The sequence below is a fragment of the Anser cygnoides genome, chromosome 10 (genome assembly GCF_040182565.1).
Source record: "Anser cygnoides isolate HZ-2024a breed goose chromosome 10, Taihu_goose_T2T_genome, whole genome shotgun sequence".
NCBI classification, from domain to species: Eukaryota; Metazoa; Chordata; class Aves; order Anseriformes; family Anatidae; genus Anser; species Anser cygnoides.
Window position 1 is genome coordinate 2,878,056 of NC_089882.1, and position 22,826 is coordinate 2,900,881.

At 50.5% G+C, this 22,826-nt stretch overlaps 1 protein-coding gene across 8 annotated transcripts in view; it reads left to right on the top strand.

Moving 5' to 3' along the window:
* SRGAP3 (SLIT-ROBO Rho GTPase activating protein 3) overlaps positions 1 to 22,826 on the top strand; it is a 109,285-nt gene that overhangs the window by 41,072 nt on the left and 45,387 nt on the right. For 7 of the 8 annotated variants that reach the window (XM_067003125.1, XM_048074705.2, XM_048074729.2 and 4 more), the window contains 3 exons: positions 7,400 to 7,592; positions 12,910 to 13,072; positions 21,962 to 22,024. In XM_067003125.1, coding sequence (XP_066859226.1) covers positions 7,400 to 7,592; positions 12,910 to 13,072; positions 21,962 to 22,024 — 419 coding nt within the window. The remainder of the gene's footprint in view (positions 1 to 7,399; positions 7,593 to 12,909; positions 13,073 to 21,961; positions 22,025 to 22,826) is intronic. The other variant, XM_067003126.1, reaches the window with a different exon arrangement.

A 22,826-nucleotide genomic window follows, 5' to 3' on the forward strand; every position in this document is an offset into this window, starting at 1 on the left:
TTTTCTGCAGATGAAAGTTGCTCAGCCGCTGTGGAGGAGGGAGCTGTGTTTCTCTGCTTGGTGAGTCCATCACCAAGGTTGCCTTGGTTGGAATTTCCCTCGTTCTGCCCTTTGCAAATGCTCTAAGCCTTACTCAGGGGTGTTTCCTTCTGTGTTTCTTATTACCTCATCTCCCCGTGAGACCATTTTTTTTAACCCTGGATTCCTAAAGAAGCCAAGCACAGGCTGTTTCTCTGCATTCATGTGCAACGCCCACCAGTAGCCTTGGTGGCCAAAACCAGGGTTCTTGTATCTGTCTTATGTATGGGATATTCATGAGAAGATATGGCTGGGGAGGAACAAAATGTCTCAACTTCCTCCACAAACCAGCACCAGGAATATCTCCCCCATGAGCTCACTCCTTACTAGACAACAGAGAGCTCATATGGGTCAGAACAATCTCGAGTGCCCCTGCCAGGGACAGCTCCAGGGGGCACCGTCTGGAGGGGCTGGTCCTGCTCCAGTGCCCGTGCTGCTCCCTTTGGGCAGCAGGCTCTGTCGGGATCTGGCTGAATTTGTCGCACTGGGGTAAATGCATAGATCGTTGTAAAGGTGCGTTGTCAGGTTGCGAGCTTCGTGTTGAAGGTACAGCAACAGAAAGCGCTGCTATTCATGTTATCTGGTTGTTTGCCCTAAGGTGAGATGAGGAAAAGTGCAATTACCAACAGTAATTCTGCTGTTTAGCTTACAGTTGTTTCACTCAAACTTATTTCATTTTTTTTGTCCAAGATTTTATAGTTTATGAAGAAACTAATTTTTAGAGTAGATGTCCATGGAAAAGTAGGGTGCTGATCAGCTTACAACCATAGCATCATTTAGGTTGGAAAAGACCCATAACATCATCAAGTCCACCCTGGATTTTGTGGATGTGTGTTTGTTTCCATTGTGGTTGATGTCAATTAAGGAGCCTGGCCTTTATCAGCATTTGAGGTAAGAAGCATTGGAGCCAGGGGTTACTGGAAGAGGGAGAGACTTGCAGAATAACTTCTGGAGAACATGGTTGTCTCATTTACTGCATTTGCTAGGATGAAATCCTAGCTGCATTGAAGTTTGTGGGAGTTTTGCCACAGTTTCAGCCATGGCCAGGATTTCAACATCATGTTTATGAATTTCTGAAACTCAGAGTTCTCTTGCCCAGGAGAATATATGAAATATATGAGAACACAGTAAGTGAATAATAACAGATACCACTGGTAAAAGTTGCATTAGACTAGCAGCACTCGTCTGGGGGTTTCAATGTTAGATTAAAAAAAAATAAAAAGGAAAATAACCTTCAGTAAACTGAGGGTGGAACCGGTGGAAGTAGCAACACGTTAATAATGAACTGGAACTGAGCGTACTGTGTTCATCTTGACCTCTCCACACAAGCATGTTACTTCTAATTTGAATGCTCAAATTGGCCACAGTTAGTCACAAAGAATTTTGTTCTTTGTAAAGCACTGCATCATCTGTGTTGTCAGAGGTATGTTATTTGAATGCGTGTAATCACACTCTGGCTCTGTAAATCCTGCCAATATTGTCCTCACTGGGGAAGGGATGAGATGAGCAGTCTAGGATAGGAAAAAATGAGATTTAACCTGATCTACTGGCCAGCATGTCAGCATCAACCCAAGCAGCACTGTTCTGAAGCCTTGAAAAAGCTAGAGAAAGTGCCTTTTTTCATTGGCACGCCCGTGAATACCAGTTTCCAGCCCAAATGCAGAGCTCCCTCAAGATGGGAGGGTTGGGCTTACTGTGACGTAGTCGCGCTGGCTCCAGGATTTCTGAAGGCCCGTGTCAGAAGTCAAACACCAGTACCTCAGATTCAGTTTGTTGCATTGCTGGTGCGAGCTGCCCTCACCGAGGGCCGCCGCAGTAAGAGTGGGGCTCAGCCATCGTCGTGCTGCCGGCCCCGTGCGCCGTGGGGACAGGGAGCAGCCGCAGCCACCGGGGCCGGGCAGAGCATCGCTGTCTGCAGCTGGCGTGGAGAGAGCCACCGTGCCTGGAGCCGCTGGTAGCCAGAGAGAGCGCTCTTGAGACGGGCTGTGTCAGGAAAACAATGACAAAAACACTTTTCCCCAGAGATCTTTCTCCCACTTTGTGCAACGGACCTTGCTGTTGACATTGGTTGAGCTCTGCCTCTGCGCGCTGGCATTGCGGAGGCTGATGTCTGGCAGAAGATGTCTGAGCAGCTGTAAGTCCTCGTGTGGCAGCGTGGGAGCAGCGCCTGATGTTACAAAGGCCATATCAGAAAGGATTGCTTCCTCTGTGTAGCTCTTTGCAGTTGTCTGTATTAGCACAGTGTTCTGTTGCAAGCCATGCACAAGATTTCAGCCGGGTTCAGTTTTGTAACTGGGTTGTAATAATCGCAATGTCAAAATACAGCTCCCCCGAGCCCCCGGCCTCCTTCCATCCGCGTGTAGGCCTGCCGAGGACGTGCTGCCCAGACATCCAACCCAGCCGCTGGCCACGAGCAGCTTCACATCCCCACCGCGGTGTCATCGGCCGCCATCCTCAGAACAGCGACATCGCCTCCCACGCCTCCAGCTGCCTGACCTAGGACACTAAGATTTTTTGATTTCTAACCTGACTTTCTTCATGGCCAGTCTGTTCATCTCATGCTAGTACTCTGATTTAAATCACCGCTTTCTTGGGGCTGTTTCTACTCCCCTTGCTATATTTGTACCCTACAACTGTATACCCACTCAGCTGTCAGTTTTCTGAAAGGTTTTGAATAACTCCAAGTTTTTGGGTTGTAGATTTTTTTTGGGTTGCAATTTTTACTGTTGCCATTCATTTATAAACCCACCGAAGCTTAGATGTCCGAGGTTTTTCTTGTAATAAGATTTTCTGGTAATCTTGGATTGACCATGCGATCTGTCATCCGGGCTCTGCAAGGGCCATAGTCCCCTGCCTGGGGAGATTCAAAAGTCTTGGAGGCTGAGGTTTTGCCAGGCTAAAACTGGGCGTGAAGACACCAGTGCTCCGTGCTGCCTGGTGGGGTGTCCTGTCCTGCCCCGTCCCGTCCCTTCCCGCTGGCTGCCCCTTGCGCCCGCAGCAGCCTGTCCTCGGGGAGGGCTGCGGGGCTGCCCTGCGTGCCCTCTGAAAACCCCGTCCCTGCTGGCATCTCCCGTGGCCGCGTGCGTGGCCTAGCAGTAACGAGCAGTCAGCGGGTGCGGAGTGGGGTAAGTAATTTGAAAATAGTTACCAAAGCCAAATCACCAGGACTTCTGAGTACAGATGTTCCGTGTCTCGGCTGGATTAGCAGTCCTGCCGTTCGTCTTAAGCATTGTTGCTGTGCCTTCGTTTGCCAAGGAATTTTGTTTTCTCCGATATCCCTGCCATTATATTTCAGAAGAGCTGAGGAAATAATTTGTCTTGCTTTTTCTGCCTCTGATTCTGCATTTTAAATAGCAGGACTGCTCACACTGCAAACTACTTTCTTATGAGCAGAACCAAACAAACTGGGGAGAAGAAGCAGCAAACGTGGAAAGCCGGTTGTTCAGCAGAGTTCAGGGGAACTCGGGGGGCTTTCTAGCACATTGTTGGTAGAACAGCTCATTTTGGCCTTCTTATTTGGCACTGTTTGTGATTTCATATATTATGTATCAAATTGTGGGATTATTTCAGACAAACTAGTGTGGAAATGTGACCAGCCACACAACTTTCTTAATGCTTTGCTTTCTGCTTTTTGGCAAACGCTTTTAGCTCTTCCTAAAGCAAAAGTTCCTGTAAATTTCATGTTCAAAAACACAAATTGTGAGGCAGCTATATTCCTGGTGGAGACTTGTGGTGTTTGTGTTTACGTCCTAATGGTGCTGGATAAAAGCCAGAGTTGGAGAGTTTTTGTAGTGAGGTTTGGTCGTCATGGCAAGGAGCCTTTTTTCATTCTAGCAGTGAAAGCCATAAGCGTGGGGTTTAAAATTAAATAAATAAATGTATTTTTTTGGAACCAAGACAGGGTCCAAGCCAAGCTTAGGCTGTGTCTTTGAGAAACGTTTAGCAATGCTTAGAAGGCCAGCCCGGGTACTGGCAGGAGGGGTGCTGTCGCGGCGAGCTGCGGGGTGGAGGGGACGGTCCCTGAGTGGCGGTGGGCACCCGACAGGCTTCCAGCAGCTCGGCTCCTGGTTTGTGGCCTTCGCTGTGCCTCCAGAGAACGTGAGCTGTCCTGTTCCCAGTTGCCTGTGCTTTGGGCTTGTCTCGCTCAGATCTCTTCTAAGAAACGTTTCTTCCGTGAGGCAAGTCAGCCGAGTGCCTGAAGAGGGCTGCCTGCTGCCCAGTGACAGGAACGCAGTTAGCCGCCTCTTCCCGGGGGCGTCCCCGTCTCCCTAGCCCTGTCCCCCAGAGTTCAAGGCTTCGGGGTCAGGCACCGAAGAGACATTTGTCTGATGCTGAAAATACAGTTGGCCCTCGGTTGAAAATTGCAATTAAAGGGCTATTAATCCCCCCGTGGCAGACGGGACCGATGCAGCTTGCGGTATTGGTCAGAAAACGCTTGCGAGCAGCGCTGGGAGAGCCGGGGCGGTTTGAGGCCTGCACGCTCAGCTGGCGCCCGTCACGGCGCACCCGGGGCGCTGGGTTTTGCCTTCGCTGAGGATCTCGTCCTCCTGCACGGCTCCTGGCCCCGAGGGAGGCCGCAGGGCATCGGGCGCCATCGGCGAGGCTGGGCCCCAGCTCCACCTCGAGGCAGGAGGAAACGGGTGTCCTCCGAGTGCGCTGTGTTCCCTAGGCAGCAGGCATGAAGGGTGGAAAAAGGCTTTTCTGCCGGCCTGGATTTTTCATTATTATCTGAAAAGGCTACTTAAAAGCAAGTGCATTTTAATTGAAACGAGGGTGCCTCACACATGCAGCAGAAAAGTAACTATGGAAGCCGGGGAGCAACAATGAAGGCTCTGTCAGGTGCTGTGCTCGTGAGCGACTGACTCACGGAGACCTCTGGAGCTCTGAAGAATGTCGTTTGCTGTGTTTTTGCTGCTGTCTTCTGCATTAACGATGCCAGTAACCCTTAATTTTGTTTTCTACTGCAAACCTTTTCCGTTTAAAATGCACCACAAGTCCTAAGGGTCAGTGGCCGTCTCCACCTGTCTGTGTGACAGCTCAGAGCTGAGTGGCTGCGGGGTCACAGTTAATGGGCTCTCGGGGTCTGGAGGGGCCGCTCTCTGCCACTGTGTCCTGAGATGGCGCTGGCCTGGGTGAACTTGTGCAGGGGAGCTTGAAAATGTCACAGCAGTGCCTTACAGGAGTGGGGAAACAGCGAAAACTCTGCTGAAGACAGTCGAAATGTGCTTCTCTGATGCCCGGATGACCAAGAGCACCCTCGCTGCAGCCTCGCTGAGGTGCTGCTTGTCGCTGGCATCTGAACTGCCGTGAATGACCGCTGCCAGAGACGAGGAGACATTGTCGTGTGAGACACGAAGATCAAATGGGCAGCAGAAGCTCAGATCTGGGAAAAAAATAGGGAGAGGCAGGGAACTGAAAAGATTGGAGAAGCGTTATTGATATTCTTTGTATTTCTGTGCATTGCCGTAATTGTTAAGAGCTGTTCTAGAAACCACCTCAGGCTGTAATCCTCTATGACGAGAGAACTAGAGACCAAATTTGTGTTTAAAAAAAAAAAAATCTATATCAAACTTGCTCAGCAAAGCAGAGAGCTGTAAAGCAAGTCCTGTGTTGGCACCAGCAGGGGTGGGAATGTAAAATCCATATGGGATGTAATGAAATTTTCACTGACCTTGTGTGGGAAGGAAACTCTTGTCAGCAGGGAAATGTGAAGGTTTTAAAAACGTTTTGTTACGAAACTGGTACCTTAGTATCCTGGAGGAACGTAGCAGAGATTTTTAGGAGGCTTAATCCACAGGCAGTTACCCTTTGCCTCCCGAGCTCCGGTGAATGCCACCGCTCGCTGCCCAGGGCTTGGCTGCGGACGGGTGCGCGAGGAGCAGCGATGTGTAACCAGGCGTGCTTAGCCAGGGAAGCCATTTCCGAGGAGCTCTGCGGATGACAGCACCAGCTTGCCATCTCGCATCCTGTCCCTGCTCGGCTGGAAAGCTGGGGGCTGTAGGAAGCCACGGCTGCGTAGGTGGCCGTGAGGTGTCACAGCTCAGAGCAGGCTTTCTGATGACAGCAAAGCTGCAGTGCTGTGTACATGAGACCTTTCTGTAAAGCCTGGGCTGGTTTTCAGCAGCAATTGCAGTCCCAGCTACCAAGGACAGGACCAGCCTCCAGGTGTGACGACTGACTTCTGTGTTGCGGAGCCCAGCTTCCCCAGGCGTCGTGGTCCATCTCTGTAGCAAAACCAGGGTTAATATTGCCCCGCGGCGTTAAAGCGCCCTTGCCCCCCACGTAGCAGAAGCAGCAGTGACGCGCTCCGGGTGCCCCTGTGCTGCTCCTGCAGAGGAGCCCTGCAGCACCACAAGTCGCGCGTGGGCCAGGCCGCGGGGCAAATCCCAAAGAGGTCGGCGTGTCCTCAGCACTGGCTCTGTGTGGGAGCCCAAGGGGATCCCACGGCAGGTGACTGATTAAATTTGGAGTTACCTTTCTGTTTTCAGCACACTCATTATTTCCAAGGAGCTTTTGCTTTTAGGTGACCTTCATGCAGCCTGCAGCCTCCGGTCCCGTTCGTGCCATTGCTAAATGAACCAGTAATGAGGTTGCTGCAGGTGTCCTTGTTCCTGCAGCTCTCTGAGCTCACCTGCCAGGCTCTGAGTGGCTCGGTGTTTGGTATGTGAAGGGATGCTGAAAAAGAACGCATTCTTACCACAGCAGTTTTAACCTTCCTCCACGTGGGATCCTTGCAAACTTAAAGAGCTCGGAATTGTCCATAAATTGTTTATGATTTCAGTCAGTGCTCTGCATGGTTATTACGTAAAACTTTGTCAATTCAGCATCCAGCATGGAACAAGGATTGCTGATGTGCCACTGCAGCCACCAGCTCCGCAGGGCAGGGGGTGAGGAGGAATGCCTTTATAGCACCGGCTTTCTGCAGTTTGTTGTCAGCTCCTCTGGAGATGGTCAGGTGAAAACCAACAGTGTGTTGGTTTGTAAGTGAAGAATTCAGAATTTCGGGTAGTAATAGATAAATTGAAGCATCGTTGTCTAGTTTCAAAAAGGTAGTTGAACAGCTCTGAGGGTCTGTGTACTTATGCAGCTGTTTATTTTGACAAAGAACAAGTTTTTAATATGAGACTGGTGAATGAAATTCTTCAGCTCTCACTTGGAAAAAAAATCTGTTGACTTTATTAAGCCTTGAATTAAGTCTGAGGCGCGTGAGGGAGCCTGCTCTAGCAATGCCTGTGAGATTTCTTCTAAGACAAGACAGACAATCCTCCCGTGAGTGTTTGTTGCTTACGCTGTATTTTCTTTTCCTCTTGTGTGCATTCAGAAATCCGCACTCAGCTGGTGGAGCAGTTCAAATGCCTGGAGCAGCAGTCGGAGTCGCGCCTGCAGCTGCTGCAGGACCTGCAGGAGTTCTTCCGCAGGAAGGCTGAGATAGAGCTGGAGTACTCCAGGAGCCTGGAGAAGCTGGCTGAGCGGTTCTCCTCCAAGATACGCAGCTCCAGAGAGCACCAGTTCAAGTAAGGAGGCGCTTGCAGGAGCAGGGGGGTGCAAAAGGATGGGCCAGGAACTGGTTCAAGCGCTAGGTTTGATAGTTTTTCCAAGACTTTTGCTGCAGCAATACTGACCTGTGCTGCTTGAGTTGGACTTGCTAGGTACTTCTTTGAGCAGTAGAATAAAAAATATGAATTAGGGGCTTGGAAGGAGTCATGGCCCTTGTATTTTTTTTTTAAAGGCTTGAATTTGGTCACTGATTTGATTGTGTGAATAATGGTAGGGCCATTTCATAAACCCTGGTTTCTGCGCGCAGTCCAATCTTTCAGTGTCAGGACACTTCACACTGCACATAGATCTGCTTACAGGCTCAGACTTGGAAGCAGCTTCTGGAAATCTAATTTATTACAGTTTTTTTTGAAAATGAAATATGTATGCTTTCCATGTAAATATTTTAAAACAAAGCTTTGAAATAGGACGTTTGAGTTGGATCTGGAATAGTGTGAAACTCAAACTGATGATGAAAATTATAAAATCCACGAATGTGTGAACGTGTGCAAGTTTTCAAAAGCAGCCTCTCTTCAGTGTAACCACACTTTAAAACTTGGCTAAAACGAGAGATCCAAAAAAAGGAAACTCGAGGCAGGATCTGAGCCTGGAGGTGAGCGGGTTTTGCAGTGAGGATCTGGAGTCTGTGCTGCTGGTGGCTGGGGCTCCCAGGCTCCCGGCCACGCCGCGGTCCTCTCGGAGGAGCTGCTCCCTGGTCTGCTCCCCCACGGGTGTGCCCCCCGGGGCCTGTTGGGCACGGCAGGCTGGGGTTGCAGGACGAGGCTCCGTGAACACACGTGCAGTTTAGCAGCCGCCAAGCTCTTTGTCGGAGCAGCTGGCCGCCTTCCTCGCGAGGACCGGCCCTCCCTGGCTCTTCTGCGGGCACGGGGCTCCTGCTGGCAGCGTGAGCGGTGTCCCCGTGCCCTGGCCGGTGGGGTCTGGGTGCCAGCACCACACAGCAGCGCCTGCAGCACGGAGGCTGGTGCTCCCTGTGGCTGGTTCCCCTGCAGCGCTTTGAAATTCCCTGCCTTTGTCTCCCCGCTGACAGCTGCATCCGTAAAGTATTCTTTCAACAGGGAGTGTGTCCTTTGCTGAAGATGAAACTGGTGTAATTCAACCCATTGGCCAACAACTACAGCCACTTTCCTAGAAAACAGATTTTTGCCTGTTGGATGCACTTAGCTTGCTAGCCCCTGGCACTTTACGATCTCTCTAACCTCCTGTGATTATTTTTTCCCATTTCAGCCACAACAGCAGCAATTTCTGCTGTTACATTACTGAATCCTATTTATTCCATATTACTAAATCCCATTTAATCTGTTTACTCGGTCTCTCTAGTGAGCAAGGATTTACTGTTGTCTTATGCATAAGTCTGCTCAAAACGAATTGCCGTTCAGGTTCTGTCTGTCCTTTTTGCAGCTGACTGCTGCTTGCCAGCTGTGTGCTGCTGTCTGGTACGTCAGGGATAATCCTGGGGAAGGAGCTGTTGGTTTTGGGCTCACAAAGTTGTTCTGCTTCGAAAGATGGGCACCTGCGAAGGCCACCTGTGTGTGTGCCTCCTGTCAGGTGAGAGCCGTATCAGGGCACTTCTGAGAGAGCTGGGGGCGTTGCTTATTTTAGGTAAGATGCTAGAAACGTGCTCTGTACCGTGCAGCATCTGCAGGTGACAGCGATTCTCCACTTCTATAAAACACGCAGGCCCCAGGGCCCAGTGCTTTGCAGTGGTATTGGTGGCGTTAATAGGGTCAGCTGGATTTGGGCACGCTTCTGCCCAGTCCTCGGATGCCTCGCTCCGTTTCAAGAGAGGGACACCAACATTTTCTTTCCAAACCTCTTCGTACCTACCTGTTAGTAGGTTCGTCTGCACTGTGGTCATCGCAGAGGAAGGCACTGCCCTGCCGCGGCACGCGCCCGCTTGTCTCGGAGCAGAGCCCGAGCACAGCACACCCCGTAGGAACACGTTGGTGTGACCGAGGGAAGCGGTGTAGGTGAAGTGTTGGCAATGACTCGTTTCAGCTGCCTTGTTTGGTGGGTCTCAGCGTGTCCCTGTCGCACAGGGGTGTTCTGCTTTGGTTGTATCATTTTTGGAAATTTTGATTTGCTTTAATACTAAATAAAATGCGTGGGAAAGCAGCGCAGGCTTGTTTTAGTGTTGTTGAAATGGAATGTGTCAAGATTAGTTGTTCTCCTTATGTGTGAAATACTCACGAAATTTCCCTCAGAGGAGAGTTTTTCTGACCACCTCTGGCTTCCAGGCAGGTCGGGGGCTCGGGTGCCCCTCGGATGCTCTCTCCCGGCAGAGCCAGGCGTGGACGTGCTCGCTCTCATGGCGCTCTGGCTCCGGGGCGCTTCTGGGTTTCCCAGCCCGACATGTGCTGCAGTTCATGGAAGCCTTTGTTGTCTGCAGCGTGGGCTGGATTAACGCGTCGGTAAATATTCAGCATACATGAATATTTTCATGTTGTGCACAGACACTTCATGTTAGCATTGGATTTAAAACATTTTCTCCAGCACTGTTGAGCGGACTAAATGCGATGTAACAGATTGCGTGGCAAATGGGCTCTGTTCTGAACGGAAAGTGACAGCTGTATTAATAGCACGAAGCGGAAAGAAGCAGCAAAACTCCCCTCGCTGGCAAAGCGCTGAAGGGATTACTCTCTCCCCCTGACTTCACTGGTTTATCTTAGGGAAGAGGAAGGTTTCCCATCTCATCCAGACCAACGGATGGTGAGGAAAGGCGCGCTTCTGAATTACCAACTGGCTCTGCCAGGCTTTGGTTGCCTTCCAAGAGCCCTACCTCTCCTAGTGGCCACTAAATGGCTTGCTGCTCTGCCCCGGCTGCTGCGAGCGGGCCCCTGCCAGAGGCACGCCCGGGGCCAGGCTCCGCAGCGGGTGCTGCTCGGGGCCGCGGAGCTGCGCGGCTGCACGCGTGTTCTCCCTGGGCACCGAGCTCCGGGGCTGTCGGCCGTGCAGGGCAGCTCCACGGGCTGACACAGAGAGCGCGTCCCAGGCCATTTCTGCTGGACCCGTACCAAAACTGGGAGTGGTTCCAGGCACACCCGCCTCAGCAGCAGAGTTACAAGGTGGGTGCATTGCTGCAGGTCGGAGTTCACCTAGTCAGATGCAGCAGTGATCGAGACGTGAGGGTAAGCAGGTATTGCCCTTCAGCAAGGGCCAGCGAGAGTCACGGCGCTGGGGCAGGGGTGGGTTGGCTGGAGCCAGTTACGGGGTTCAGCTGATAGGCTGCAAGTCGTTATGCCAGGGTAATTAATTCACCTCCGGCTGGTGCCATATCAGTATTGTGGTTGGGACAAGTCCAGCGTTCAAAATAAAACTTGTCAAAGTATTACAGATAAACGGGTGGCTGTAGTCTTACTTGTCTGAGATTCCAAAGGTTGGGGAGATTGTGGAACTGCTCTAAGACTTTGCTTTCTCCCAAACAGTTAGGGCAAGATCTAGCCACCTGGTTTAGTGACAATGATTGCATTGTCTTGTGTGTTTAACTTCAAGGCTGTTTACTTCTGGGATAATGCACAGCTTGCTGTATGCGTTCAGTTAGTCAGGATGCAACATACTGCCTAATGTATTACCAGACCTTTCCCCTTCCGCTCGCAGTGTAAGCCTGCAGTTCAAGTTGCCTCATTCACGAGTTGTTGTTACTAACCAAGTGAAGCGTGAAGCTCAGGAAGGGTTCACACATCGCTGTTGTGCCTCCCCGGCAGACAGATGCTGCTGGCTGCGTGCATGTACCGGGAGAGGGAGGAGACCCGAACGCAGGATCCGTGTGGTTGGGTGCCCCGGCGCTGGCCGCCCCTCTGCCCTGCGCGGCTGCCGGTGGCAGGGTGCTGGGGTGGCTGCCTGGGGCGCTGCCTGCAAGGGGCGGCGTCGGCTCCAGCCCCGCGCTCTGGTCCGGGACCGGCGGCAGTGTTCTCGCAGCAGGGTGCCACGTCCTGGCTCCCAGCCCGGCAGGAGTGGGTGACCGGTGCGTGTGTGATTTGGGGCTGACTCGCACGTTTTTCAGGTCCCCAGACCTGTTGCCCAGAGCACCCGCACCGTGTTGCTGTAACGTTGCCGGTCAGCCTTTTGCAGCCCGCGCCTTTTTAAAGCACGGTTCTGGAGCTGCGGAACAGAAAGCTCAGCAGGTGAGCGGGATCCCCTTTGCTGAGGTAGGGCAGATTGCATACAAAGATGCACATATTCCTTCCGTTGAGTGGGGTGAAGTGCAGGGCTGTGCCCAGGGTGAGCATCAGAGCATCCATCTCCTCTGCACAAAAGCCTCTGTCCTGCCCTGGAAGCCGAGGGAGGCTCGTAGGTAAGGATGAAGCCGTGGGAGGGGGAAGCCTAGGGCAGCAGGTGTGCGTTCCTTGGCTTGATCGAAACCCTTGCGTGTTGTACTGAGAGTGGGGCAGTGCCTGCACGCCTCCCTGGGGCCCTGTGTCCCGCCTGAGCTGGGGAGGCTGCTCGGGAGCTTTGGTCCTGCAGTACTGCGAGGTGGGTGCTGGCAGAGAGCTGGTGCCTGCGAGGCGAGGCCCTGAGTTGGGCTTTGTGGGTGGGAGCCGCGCCGTGCAGCCTGCGCCGCAGGGAGCCGAGGGGCTGGCAGCCAGGGCGCAGGGGCTCGGGTGGAGACGCAGGGCTGCGCCTTGCAGCCGGTGTCGCCTCCGCTTTGCCGCGTGGTTTCTTTCTCTGCAGTGACGAACATGAGACTTGTGGTGCTGTTTTTTAATGAAAACTGCTTCTCTGCAACGTTTGTGTCTGGGAGATGGAGCTTGCAGAAAAACAGGATGGCCTGGGACTCGCAGTAGGACTGGTGGCTGGCAGCACGGTGTGGGATATCACGCAGCAGTGTGGTGGTGGTGGGGATGGGTCATTTCTGATCTGAGCAAATCTGAATAAACACAATGAGACGAGAGTCACCACTTTTTTCCGCCCGGTACATATTTACATTGTGGCTGTTACAATAAACCCCTGCACGCCGCTGAAGACCTCACACCGATACCACAAAAATACCTAGTAGTGAGCTCAGAGATCCAAACTATCGGCGTCTGATGCAGACGAGCTGGAGGAGCGGGCAGGCATTGTGTCTGCTGCAGGGTCAAGTGCTTGGCCGTCTGCTGCAGTGGTTTCTGTGTGGGGAGACGAGAGGAGCTCACGCTTTTCTCTGGGGGCATGGTGAATTCTAGCAGCTCTGTGCTGTTGAAGAAGGCAATGTTAATATGCTGACAGCGTTCATTTGAAAATTGTGTGCCTTCTTGACTTGTCTGCTTGACATTTTTGCTTCTTTTCAAATTTCCCTAGGAAAGATCAGCACCTGCTTTCCCCTGTGAACTGCTGGTACCTGGTTCTGACACAGACCCGTCGAGAGAGCAGAGATCATGCCACCCTGAACGACATCTTCATGAACAATGTCATCGTCCGGCTGTCGCAGATCAGTGAGGATGTCATCAGGCTCTTTAAAAAGGTAACCCCAGCTGTGTTGGAGAGCCCTGCACAGGGAGGATATGTCCTTATGTTTTAGGTGTTTTTTTAAAAAAAAGAAGTCTTTTGTGAACTTCTACACAAGTTGGAGACTTTTTTTTGAAGATGGAAAATGAATTTACTTACTGGGCATTTGAATTTTTGAGACTGCGTTTTCCCATATTTTTGGCATGGGAGTGTTTAACGTTATAAAACGCTTGGAGAAGTCCTAGAGAAAAGCCAGACTTGAGATCAGTTGGAGAATAGCTGTTTTTGATCGTGGTGCAGCAAGGCAGTGGGGATTAGTCAACAGAGAGGGAGTCAAAGTTGCACCCAAAGCTGCAGCCAGCAGTGTTGGTGTCCGGGCACAGCCTGTCCCCTCTGCCCAGCAATGGTATAAATGGGTATAAGAAAGCCAGCGTTGTTAAAAAACAGAGAAGGGTAATGAGACTTTTTAAGAAGTGTACATCACCTCTGGTTTTCTCACTGATATAGGAATTTGAACTCTGTAACGTGAAAATGTAAAACCATAGTAAGGCAGGCCAGGTAGAATTCTCAGAGGCAACTTGCTGAAGAGATGGAGCAGGGCGAGCCCTGCGGGGTGTCTGACTCTGCACAGGAGAGGAGCTCTGAGGTCACTGGTTATCTTGAAATTTTAGCCCAGCTGGACACTAAATTTAATGTGATATTTTTGTGGCTAGTTTCCTCTAGTTTATGTATCTGACCTAGCAATTAAACTGCAAGGGCAGGTTTGGACTTCTTCTTCTGATACGGGATGTCGTCCCTTTTCCCGTCCTGGTTAGTTCTAAGCTGGTCTCAATCTCCCTCCCATTTGCATTTTACTCTGAACCCAGTTTTGAGATGTGTATTAAGACTATCCTTCCACTTCATAAGACTGTGATAGTACATATTGTTTTAAACTGTAGGACAAATCCAGTCCTCGCTTATACAAGGGCATAAAATGAAGTATTTTGACTGTGGTAAGTCAAGCTTCTCCCATGTCACGATGAAGGTATTTCATCCAGTCAGCAGGAGTATTTCTTTGTTTTTCCTCAGTCCTCTCCCTTCTTCCTCTTTTCTGATTTTAAATTTTAAGACGCAACACTTACATTGTGTGGAAGTTGTTGCTCCTTTTTCATCCCTCCCCCATCCTCTGCTAAGTGAGGTAAAGTAGCACCGACTTCATCTGCAGCCTGCAAAAGCCAGCCCCTGCTTTTAATCAAAGGGAGGCTTTGCAATTGGGTTGTGGGGATCAGTGATTTCACTTGCATTTGTCCCTTGAGGCTTAAATTGTAGCAGGACTCACATGTCCCCAGGAATAATGATCAGCTAAATCATTGAAAAGGCTTATTTTGTGTCATCGCTTGCCCTTAATGTGGGTAGGAAGGTTGACATTTTTGGCGATATGAAGGTTATTTTTTTAACCTATTGCATACTGCGCCCAAAGTGGAATCGGGCAGCACTTTGCAGCAGTGCTTGGTGAGAAACGTGTGGGAATAAGAGCATCTTGATAAAAGGCTGTTTCAGGCATGCAGTCCAGCCCTGCAGCTGGTGTTAGATTGCTCAGAGCAGGCGTCTTTCAGTATTTTATCCAGTCTGGCTTTGAGTATAATGACTAAAGCTCATCAAGCGCTCCTCCTGGGGAGGCTGTGCCGCACGGGGCTGATAGGCAAATAAAGCACCACCAGAAGGGTTAAAGGCATCCGCGTTGTGGTTCAGCTGTTTGGTTTTGTTGCAGATTGCTTTGTGATGGTAAATTAGGGTAACGTTTTTTTCCAGAGATGTCACTCTTAATTCCTCCTATCTAGAATTTATTAATGGGTTGTGACACGCTGCGGGTGCGTGGAGGAACTGGAAGGTTTTGTGCGTTGTGCTTCCATTATGTAAATGTAAACAATCGCAGCAAAGCAGCAGCTACGGAATATCTGGGGTTTGAGGATGGGCATAATTGAGAAGCAATCGATCATCACAGTGGTAATTTGCCAACAAAGGTGCTGAGTGCTGAGATGCTTCTCCCGTGATTTCCCCCGATCTGCTCGGTGCTGGTGTGGGCCCTTCATTAGTAAATTGGGCCTTTGTGTTTTGTTCAGCTCCACTCAAGCGTTGTGCCCTCCCAGTGACCTGCAGCGTATGGTCCCTTCCCTGCCCCTCATCCTGGCGTTCACCATTCATCGGCTGGACGCGTGTTTTGTGGTGAGCGGCCAGAAAGCCTTCTGGAACGACCCAAATCCAGGAGAGGAAGAAGTGTGAGCTCGTGGGGTTAGGTTTCCAGCGTGTGAGCTGGGGCTGGCTCAGTCAAGTGCCTACAGGCCTGACCCCGCTTCAGCTGCGCTCCGTGTGGTGGTTGTGCCGGCCGCCGCTGGCCTTGCGGAAGGTGTAAGGTGATTATCGAACGCCAGAGGAGAAGGTGATGGCTTACGGTGCTCGGATCACTGGGGAATCCGTTCTTGCAGGCTGTGGCTGTGTCTGGCCAGCCGTGCAGGTCGAGTGGCTGCAGGTGCACCTCCGAGTTGCAGCGACAGTGGCTTTGCCCTGAAGGGAAGCTGCGAGCTCCTCTCAGCGTTGGAGAGAACACAGCTTCCCTTCCGAGCCGAAGGCTGCGGGTTTCTTCTGCGGAGGTTCAGCTCAGGCTGGTGACCTTGGCATCAGGGAGTTTGCCTGCTGCGTCCCTTCCATATTTTCCACTTCCTTCTTGGCTTAGTAAGTGACAACTTTGTTAGCTTTGAAAGTAAGGAGGAAGGCTTGTAGGGGAAAATGCAACCCCTCCTCTCATTGTTCGTTTCTTTTCAATATCACAGAGCATTGTGAAATAGAGGGAAAAAAAAAAAAGACTACAGCCCCTGGGGAATCAAGTTAGACTGCAAGTTGTAGAAGTCCGCGGAGGACTCAGCAAGGGCTGGTTTTTCAGGACGGTGACGAGGTTTAGGGTTTTGATGAGGTTTGGTGGGGTGGAACATGAGTGTTTTTCTGCAGCCAGAATTTGAAACTGCTCCTCCCTGAGCATTTTTACACAGAGTCAAAGAGAAATTATAAAACCAGATGTCATGTTGGTAAATCAGTGTACATCACTGAAATCAATGGACCCACTTTGTCCATGGGCACTGCAGGCAATATATACCCAGTGTTGTGGCTTTAAAGCATATATGTTTTTAAGTTGTTAGTAAGGTGATCCTGATATGTGGAAATACCTTTTATTATTATTATTATTTTAATTTTATTATTATTTAAATATATATATTTTTAAGTTGAAAATAAAAAAAGAAACTGCTGGCCCTAAGTCACACAAACACACACAAACAAAACAAAACAAACAAAAAGAAAACCATCAAAGCTAAGTAAAGCTTAACGAAAATAGAAAAATAGGTGGGGATTGAATTCCTAGAATTGGCAGATACGGTTAAGTATAGAAGCAACAACTTTTAAAAAAGAAGTGTGCACTAGTACAAAATACGTGCAAAAGTGCCCTCATTTCACATGCACACGTACGGTATGTGCATAAATGTATTTGTGTGTCTGTGTGTCTTTGTGTATTACAAAGAAGCACTGGGAAAAAGGAAGAAAGCCATGAAAAGTCGCTGATAAAACACGAAGGCACCACTTGATTCAGACAGAACCTGCGCTGTAAATTGCGAGGGGCAGAGGACGTGTTGGGTCGGTACCTGTCAGGATGCATTTGCACTGCTTTCTTCCTCATCCCTGCTGTTGGGGAGGTGGGAGTGCCGTCCCCCAGGTCCAGCCCCTGCCCTTCTGCTCTGTGCCCTGTGGCATCAAGTGACGGAGCACGGCTCTGTTGTGACACCTGCATCGGTCCTGAGTGAGGCACGCTCGGCTGGGTGGTGGCAGACGGCAGCGACGCGTTTGCTTTGCAAGGACGGAGGCCTGCAAGTCCAGCGCCGTGGGTAGTACGTGGGGGGTCCGGCTGGCATCGGCTGCGTCGGGGCACAGAGGGCATCCCCTGGGGACGGGAGCTGCACGGGGGTTACTTCAGTCTGCGAGGGTGCTGTGTCCCCCCAGCTGCAGGTCTGGGAGCAGAGGCTTGGAGAACTCCAAGGAAGAACTCTGCCTGCCTGCAGGGGCTCCGTCGACACTGTTGGCACCATTTTTGTTTAAGCACAGTGATAAATGTCACGTAAGCAATCGTTAGCCCTTTTATTGGCCTTCCTGGTATTTTTGAATCACATCCGAAGAAATCCTAGTTTTAACTGTGGAAACTTGTCTCCTTCTTGTGCACGTGCAGAAAAAATGTACTGAACTGGGGGATTCATCCAGAGGTCGTCTCAGGGCTGGGCTTAGAGATGCCTGTAACTGGTACTGGTAAAGAGAGGAACCACGTGTGAAATGTGAGTTAGGTCCGGATTTGGACTTTAGTTTTGTTACAAAAGAGGCAGTTGTTCCCGTCTAGTGATTTTTTTCTTCTGCCTCTCCTGGTTGTGGAGGATAGGAATTCCTGTTCTTTGTGATCTGGGTGCGTGGTGTGGCTTGGCTCATCCTTTGAGCTCGTGTCATGCAACTGAACCCCTGCAAACTGAAGCGTAGCAAATAGCAACTCACTTGGGCAAGTTTCCTTGGAGCTTCCAGTCCGAGTTGCGTTTCTGGTGCAGGAGGAGATTATTAAGGCAAACATTAGCGTAGCAATAGGCAGGCAATAAATGGAGATGGTGAGGCACGTAACCGCGGAGATCTGACTGAATCCCTCGCTGGACTGCATCGTGTCCCCACAAAGCCTTGCAGCACGTCCTTCTGGCGAGCCCTGGGCACGGGACGCGCAGCGGGGCCGGGCAGGCGTTCCCCCGTCCTGCCTCCTGCTGCGGCTGCTGCTTCCCGGCACAGGACAGAAAAATGCATGTTGGAGGCAGAGCATTGCTCTGTCCGAAATAACTGTGCCGCGGTATTCCCCAGCGTGAGATTTAATTACGTGCCATGACAGTGAATTTAATTACGTCCCGTACTGCGGTGCCCTGGATGGAGATTTAATGAAGGTGGTGTCTGTCTGGAAGGGAGTTCTTTTCTTCTTCTTTAACACAAGTATTCTTTGTTGTCCGTAGTCATGTTGCTTCTTCCTGTCACTGTGTCTGCAGCAGCAGGGATTTTAATAAACCTGCTAAACTGAAGGAATTGCTACCCCGCTAAGCGGCCGTGTTTTTTAGTGGGAATGGCAGGCATAAAGCAAACAGCTAAATTAGAGTTTGGGTTTGGTGAACGGTGCCAGGGAGCTTGAATGTGCTGCAGGACGTTTTGGCTTTGTCTCACAGAAATATACAAATGTAATTTGTCTGTTACAAAAAGGGTGGACAGCAAACTAGGAAGGGAGGTGAGTCTTTCGGCTTCTACCTGCCAGAGTTCGGGAGAGGCTCCAGCGCTACGAGGCTGGATGCTGCTCTCCTGGGTGCTGGGGGGCTTTTGACCATGCCGAAGATCCCTGTGGTCCCCATCAGTGGCTTCCAGAGACCGGTTTACAGTGTCTATAAGCAAACAGGTCTTTAAATGTAGTACACACCTGTGGTCCCTCAATGGCAATGTGACTCATGCGCATGCCAACTGAGCCGTTTTTTGTTACTCTATTTAAGAGTCCAAAATTAGGTTTGAAAATTACAGCTTTGTGGACTTCCCCACAGCCCTCCTGGACTGCCCCACAGGAAACCTGGGGCAGAGGCAAAAGCTGCAGCTGGCTCTGGGCCCTGGCTCTGGCCACAGGCCTGGCCTCCGCCGGCTTGGGGAAGGGCTTGGTTCAGGCCCCGGGGGCTTAAGTTTGTGCAGAGGGGTCAGTGGAAGGGCTAGGTGCGACTGCTCTGATCCCTTACAGCCGTGGGGTCTTCGGGTCTGAGAGCCCCATCTCTACAGACCCTTAACTAAACAAGTCGTATCCTGGAGGGCCCCTTTTGTCTGGGGGCGATGCGCGCTTCCGTTAGCGCTGTTGCTTATTAGCAAGCCACGAGTGAGACTCTCGAGATGAGCCAGTGAACGCTGGCTTTGGTGCGAGGGGAGAGGGGCTGGGCTCTCCTAGCAGATGAGGTTTCCAGATGGCTGGGGGTACTTAGCACCTCCTGCTAATTGGCATCTTCTTGGCACCTCACGCGAGTGTGAATGGGAGCAGCATGCATCAGTCCTGGCTTCTCAAGATCTGACTCTTCCAAGTACTCTGACACTAATTCACAGATAAACTATAATTACTGCATAATTCGCTGAATGCAGAGTGCTTCTAATCTTTGGTTTGCTCACTTCCCTCTTTGCATTAAATTCTAACTTTTAATAATCTAAGGTTAAACTTTTCATGTGTGTAGGTTGGCCAGACCTCTGGGTCATCACCCGTCCAATAAACCAGCCAGCTGGTTTTTCTGACTGTGCACAAAGACGTTTGAGCTTATTTGAGAAAAATCTGAAAGAAACTATTTTTTTTAACTTTGTTTTGTGTTTTGGTGGGGATCTATACTTAGTTTAAACACATCTTCAAGTTACAATTAATGTTTCCTCGCCAAGCAAATTCCACAGAGGGATTCGGGGTGTAATTACGAGGGAAGGCAGGAAGGCAGTGCATGCACATCTGCAGCAGCATCCAGTCACTGGGTCGCTGAGTAGGAGCTGGCTTGGTCTGCAGCCAGGCTCCAATGAGCAGCAGCTCCCCCCGCTGTGGTTGCTCCCATGCAATGCCGTGCCCGTGCTGCAGGAGGTATGCGACGAGGTCTGCTCCGTCCTGCTGGGAAAAGGTGGCAGTGCAGCTTGACAAAGGTTGATAAAGGGATTTCAACAGAAAAGGGGGTGGAGGGAGGAGGATGCCATGGGCTTTTAATCTCGCAGTGAGCTTTATCCTAAGCTCGCTGAACTTCGGCTGCTGTGAAATTGGAAACTTCATTATATAACCGTGGCACGGTCATTTCATAATAGCGTCCTGCCTGAGAGAGGCTTTGGTTTGCTCAGGTCAGATTAGTGAAAATGAGCTACTGAAGACAAATAGAAGAGGGAGGTTAGGTCATGGTCGAGGTGAAAGTCAAATGAAATACTCAGGCTAGGAAGCCCTGATAATCTTCATTCGGAAATACCAGAGTTGGTGGGAAATTGCAAGCCTAGCAGCAGGTGTCTTTAATAAACCTATCCAATCAAGATAGATTGACGGGTGGTGCTGGATGGCTGGAGGCTGTGAACAGAGATGATTAGTGTGCCCACGGATGTTTATGGTACGATTTAAGTTATACAGGAGGGTTCATCTAGTGCTAACACACAGCCAGCTCCGTGAGGAGAACGCGGCAGCCACTTAACCACGTTCAGTAGTGCAGGTTTTGTTGGCAAATAGGCAAAGTCAAGCTGTAACACACTCTTCTGGCGGTAGAGAAGGCCCTGCTTTCGTGCGTGCTGCCAGTCTTCGTGTGAAACAGGTCACCGAAAGGGAGGAGAGTACACATGCTAGGGCCACACGGGGAGCTGACTGCGGACTGGAAATAAATTTTGCCAATGGAAGGGAAAAAAAAAGATTGCTTTCCAGTTTCATCCCTGTGTGCTTGCAGGATACATAAATTAAATTGTATGTGAGGTTCTGCATCATGGGCTCGGAAGCCCGGGTTGGGTGATGCGTGGACAAACGCAGACCACAAGTGAAAATGCAGCAATTCTGGAATAGCACGAGGGTTTGCCGTACTGCCTCTATTTGTGTTTGTAATTATGCATTTTAGTTTGAAAAGGATTTGTAGAAAATTAAAGGAAATCAAAATGCTGGTTTATTTCTAAACTTCACTGTCACAGGCAGATTGGAAGAAGAGGCCATCTGTATTTTGGTTTTAATGTTTAGAAATGGAAAAAACAGAGCCCAGATGTGGATTGGCAGCCCTATTGATGCTGTCTTTTCAGCTTCTGGAGCAGGAAGGATATTAGACAGGATTTGTGAAGTGTCGTAAATAAGGCCCCTGGGGCATTTCTCATGCTGCGGGGCTGTTTCATTAAAAAAAAAAAAGTCTGTAATTAAAATGTGCATAGTTTAGTTAACTCCAGTGCAGAGCAAGGAACAGAGAAGTCGTGTGTTTGCCAGGGGAGCCACGAGAGGGCAGGTCTCAGAGGGGCAGAGGGCATTTAAGGCAGGCATTACCAAAACCCAGTTGTGCTGCCAAGGTCCACCCACTGCATTGTAAACTGAAAGAAGGAAAGAAAAACCCTACAGGCATGAAAGCAATGTGAAAAATGCAGCTAGATAGTGGCGGCATAAATATGTTGCTGTGTTTTTGTTCTCTGTGGGATGGGTGTGAACGCATTTGCTGGGGATTACCAGGATTCTCTTGGACGCAGGAGCTGGCTGGGCTTGGAACAAACCCTTCTGGCTTCACAGGGATCGGCTTCGCCCTCGGTTTATGAAAGTCGGGGGAAAACAATTCCCCGCTTCCTGCCCGGCCAGCTTGCCAGCGTTCGCGGGCTGCGTGCCCGCTGCCGGTGCCGCGACGTGCCGCGACGTGCCGAGCCAGTGCTCTGCCAGCGCTCGGAGCCTCCCGCGCGCCTCTGCTCGGCTCGTCAGGAGAAAAGGCTGTCACCGTGCCTCCTCCCAGCCTGAGCCGCACACTTGTGTGGTTCCCGTTCCTCCTCTACGTGACTTCTGTCTGCCTCCGGAGTTTGTTGTGGTGCTCTTCAAGGGAAGTCCTCCTAGGCCTCGTTGTGCTGGGGCCGCGAGCCCGTCGCAGAGCGCCCGACCTGCGCGGGGCCCGGCGAGCGCCGGAGCGGGGCGTGGGCCGGTGGGGTCGGGCTGGCACAGCGGGGTGGTCCTTGGGAACCGTGCCGGGGGAACGGGATCGAGAGAGGTGCATGGGATGGTCGGAAGTCCTCTAGTTTTACTGCCTGCTCCAAAATGTGTTTTCCTTTCCAAAATGCACGTTGTGAGCATAACGGAGTCTCAACCTTTGCTCTTTTTGTCTTCCAGAGCAAGGAAATTGGCTTACAGATGCATGAAGAACTCTTGAAAGTCACCAATGAGCTTTACACGGTAAGTGATGAACTCATCCTACTCACGTCTAACCTGTGCAACGAGGGGAGCCCAGGAAATTGATTTGTTAGAACAAAATGTCTGTTAAGCATTACAGTTACTTTAGGAATCTCTCTCACCCTTGTGCCATCATGCAGTACAACACGCTTACTAGAAACATTTCGCTCTTCGCTGGTTTTGATGGAAGCAGAGAAATTCCCAGCTGTCCTGCAGTGAAGAGCTTCCATGTCTTCATCAGGCAGTGGATCATGCCATCTAACTGTGTCACTTGAGCACAAATAGAGATGTCTTGGGCATGATCCAGGATGATCCCTGGTGTCTGCAGTGTTCTCACCGGCTCTGCCTTCTACACAGTGTTGCCCCTTTCAATTTTCGCTTGCTTGGTGCCTTCTGCCAGGTGCTAATGGCTTTTGAGTTGTGCTCTGAGTTGTCAGTGCTAATTTGTGGCTGAAACTTGACCTGCTTATGAGTCTGGTAGCCTGTGGATGCTGGCTGAACATACCTTCTGCTGATGAATTCACAGAACTTCTAACTAGCATGTGCTCCCCTTCATCTCCCTGCTCTGAGGAGCGTTTTGGTGGCAACGCAGTCTGTGCCTCCAGATGAAATCACATGCCGTTATTCAGGACATCGCTCTTCAAGTAGGTTTTCATAGTAAAAATCTTTCTGTTGCTTCTGTCTCTTGCCCCATAGGATTTTGTTTTATTTTGTTTGTGCTTTAGGTTTAATGAAGCAATATAACATCTGTCTTATATAGGAAAGTTTAGATGATACATACGCGTTCTTCAGTTGTAACTGTTAC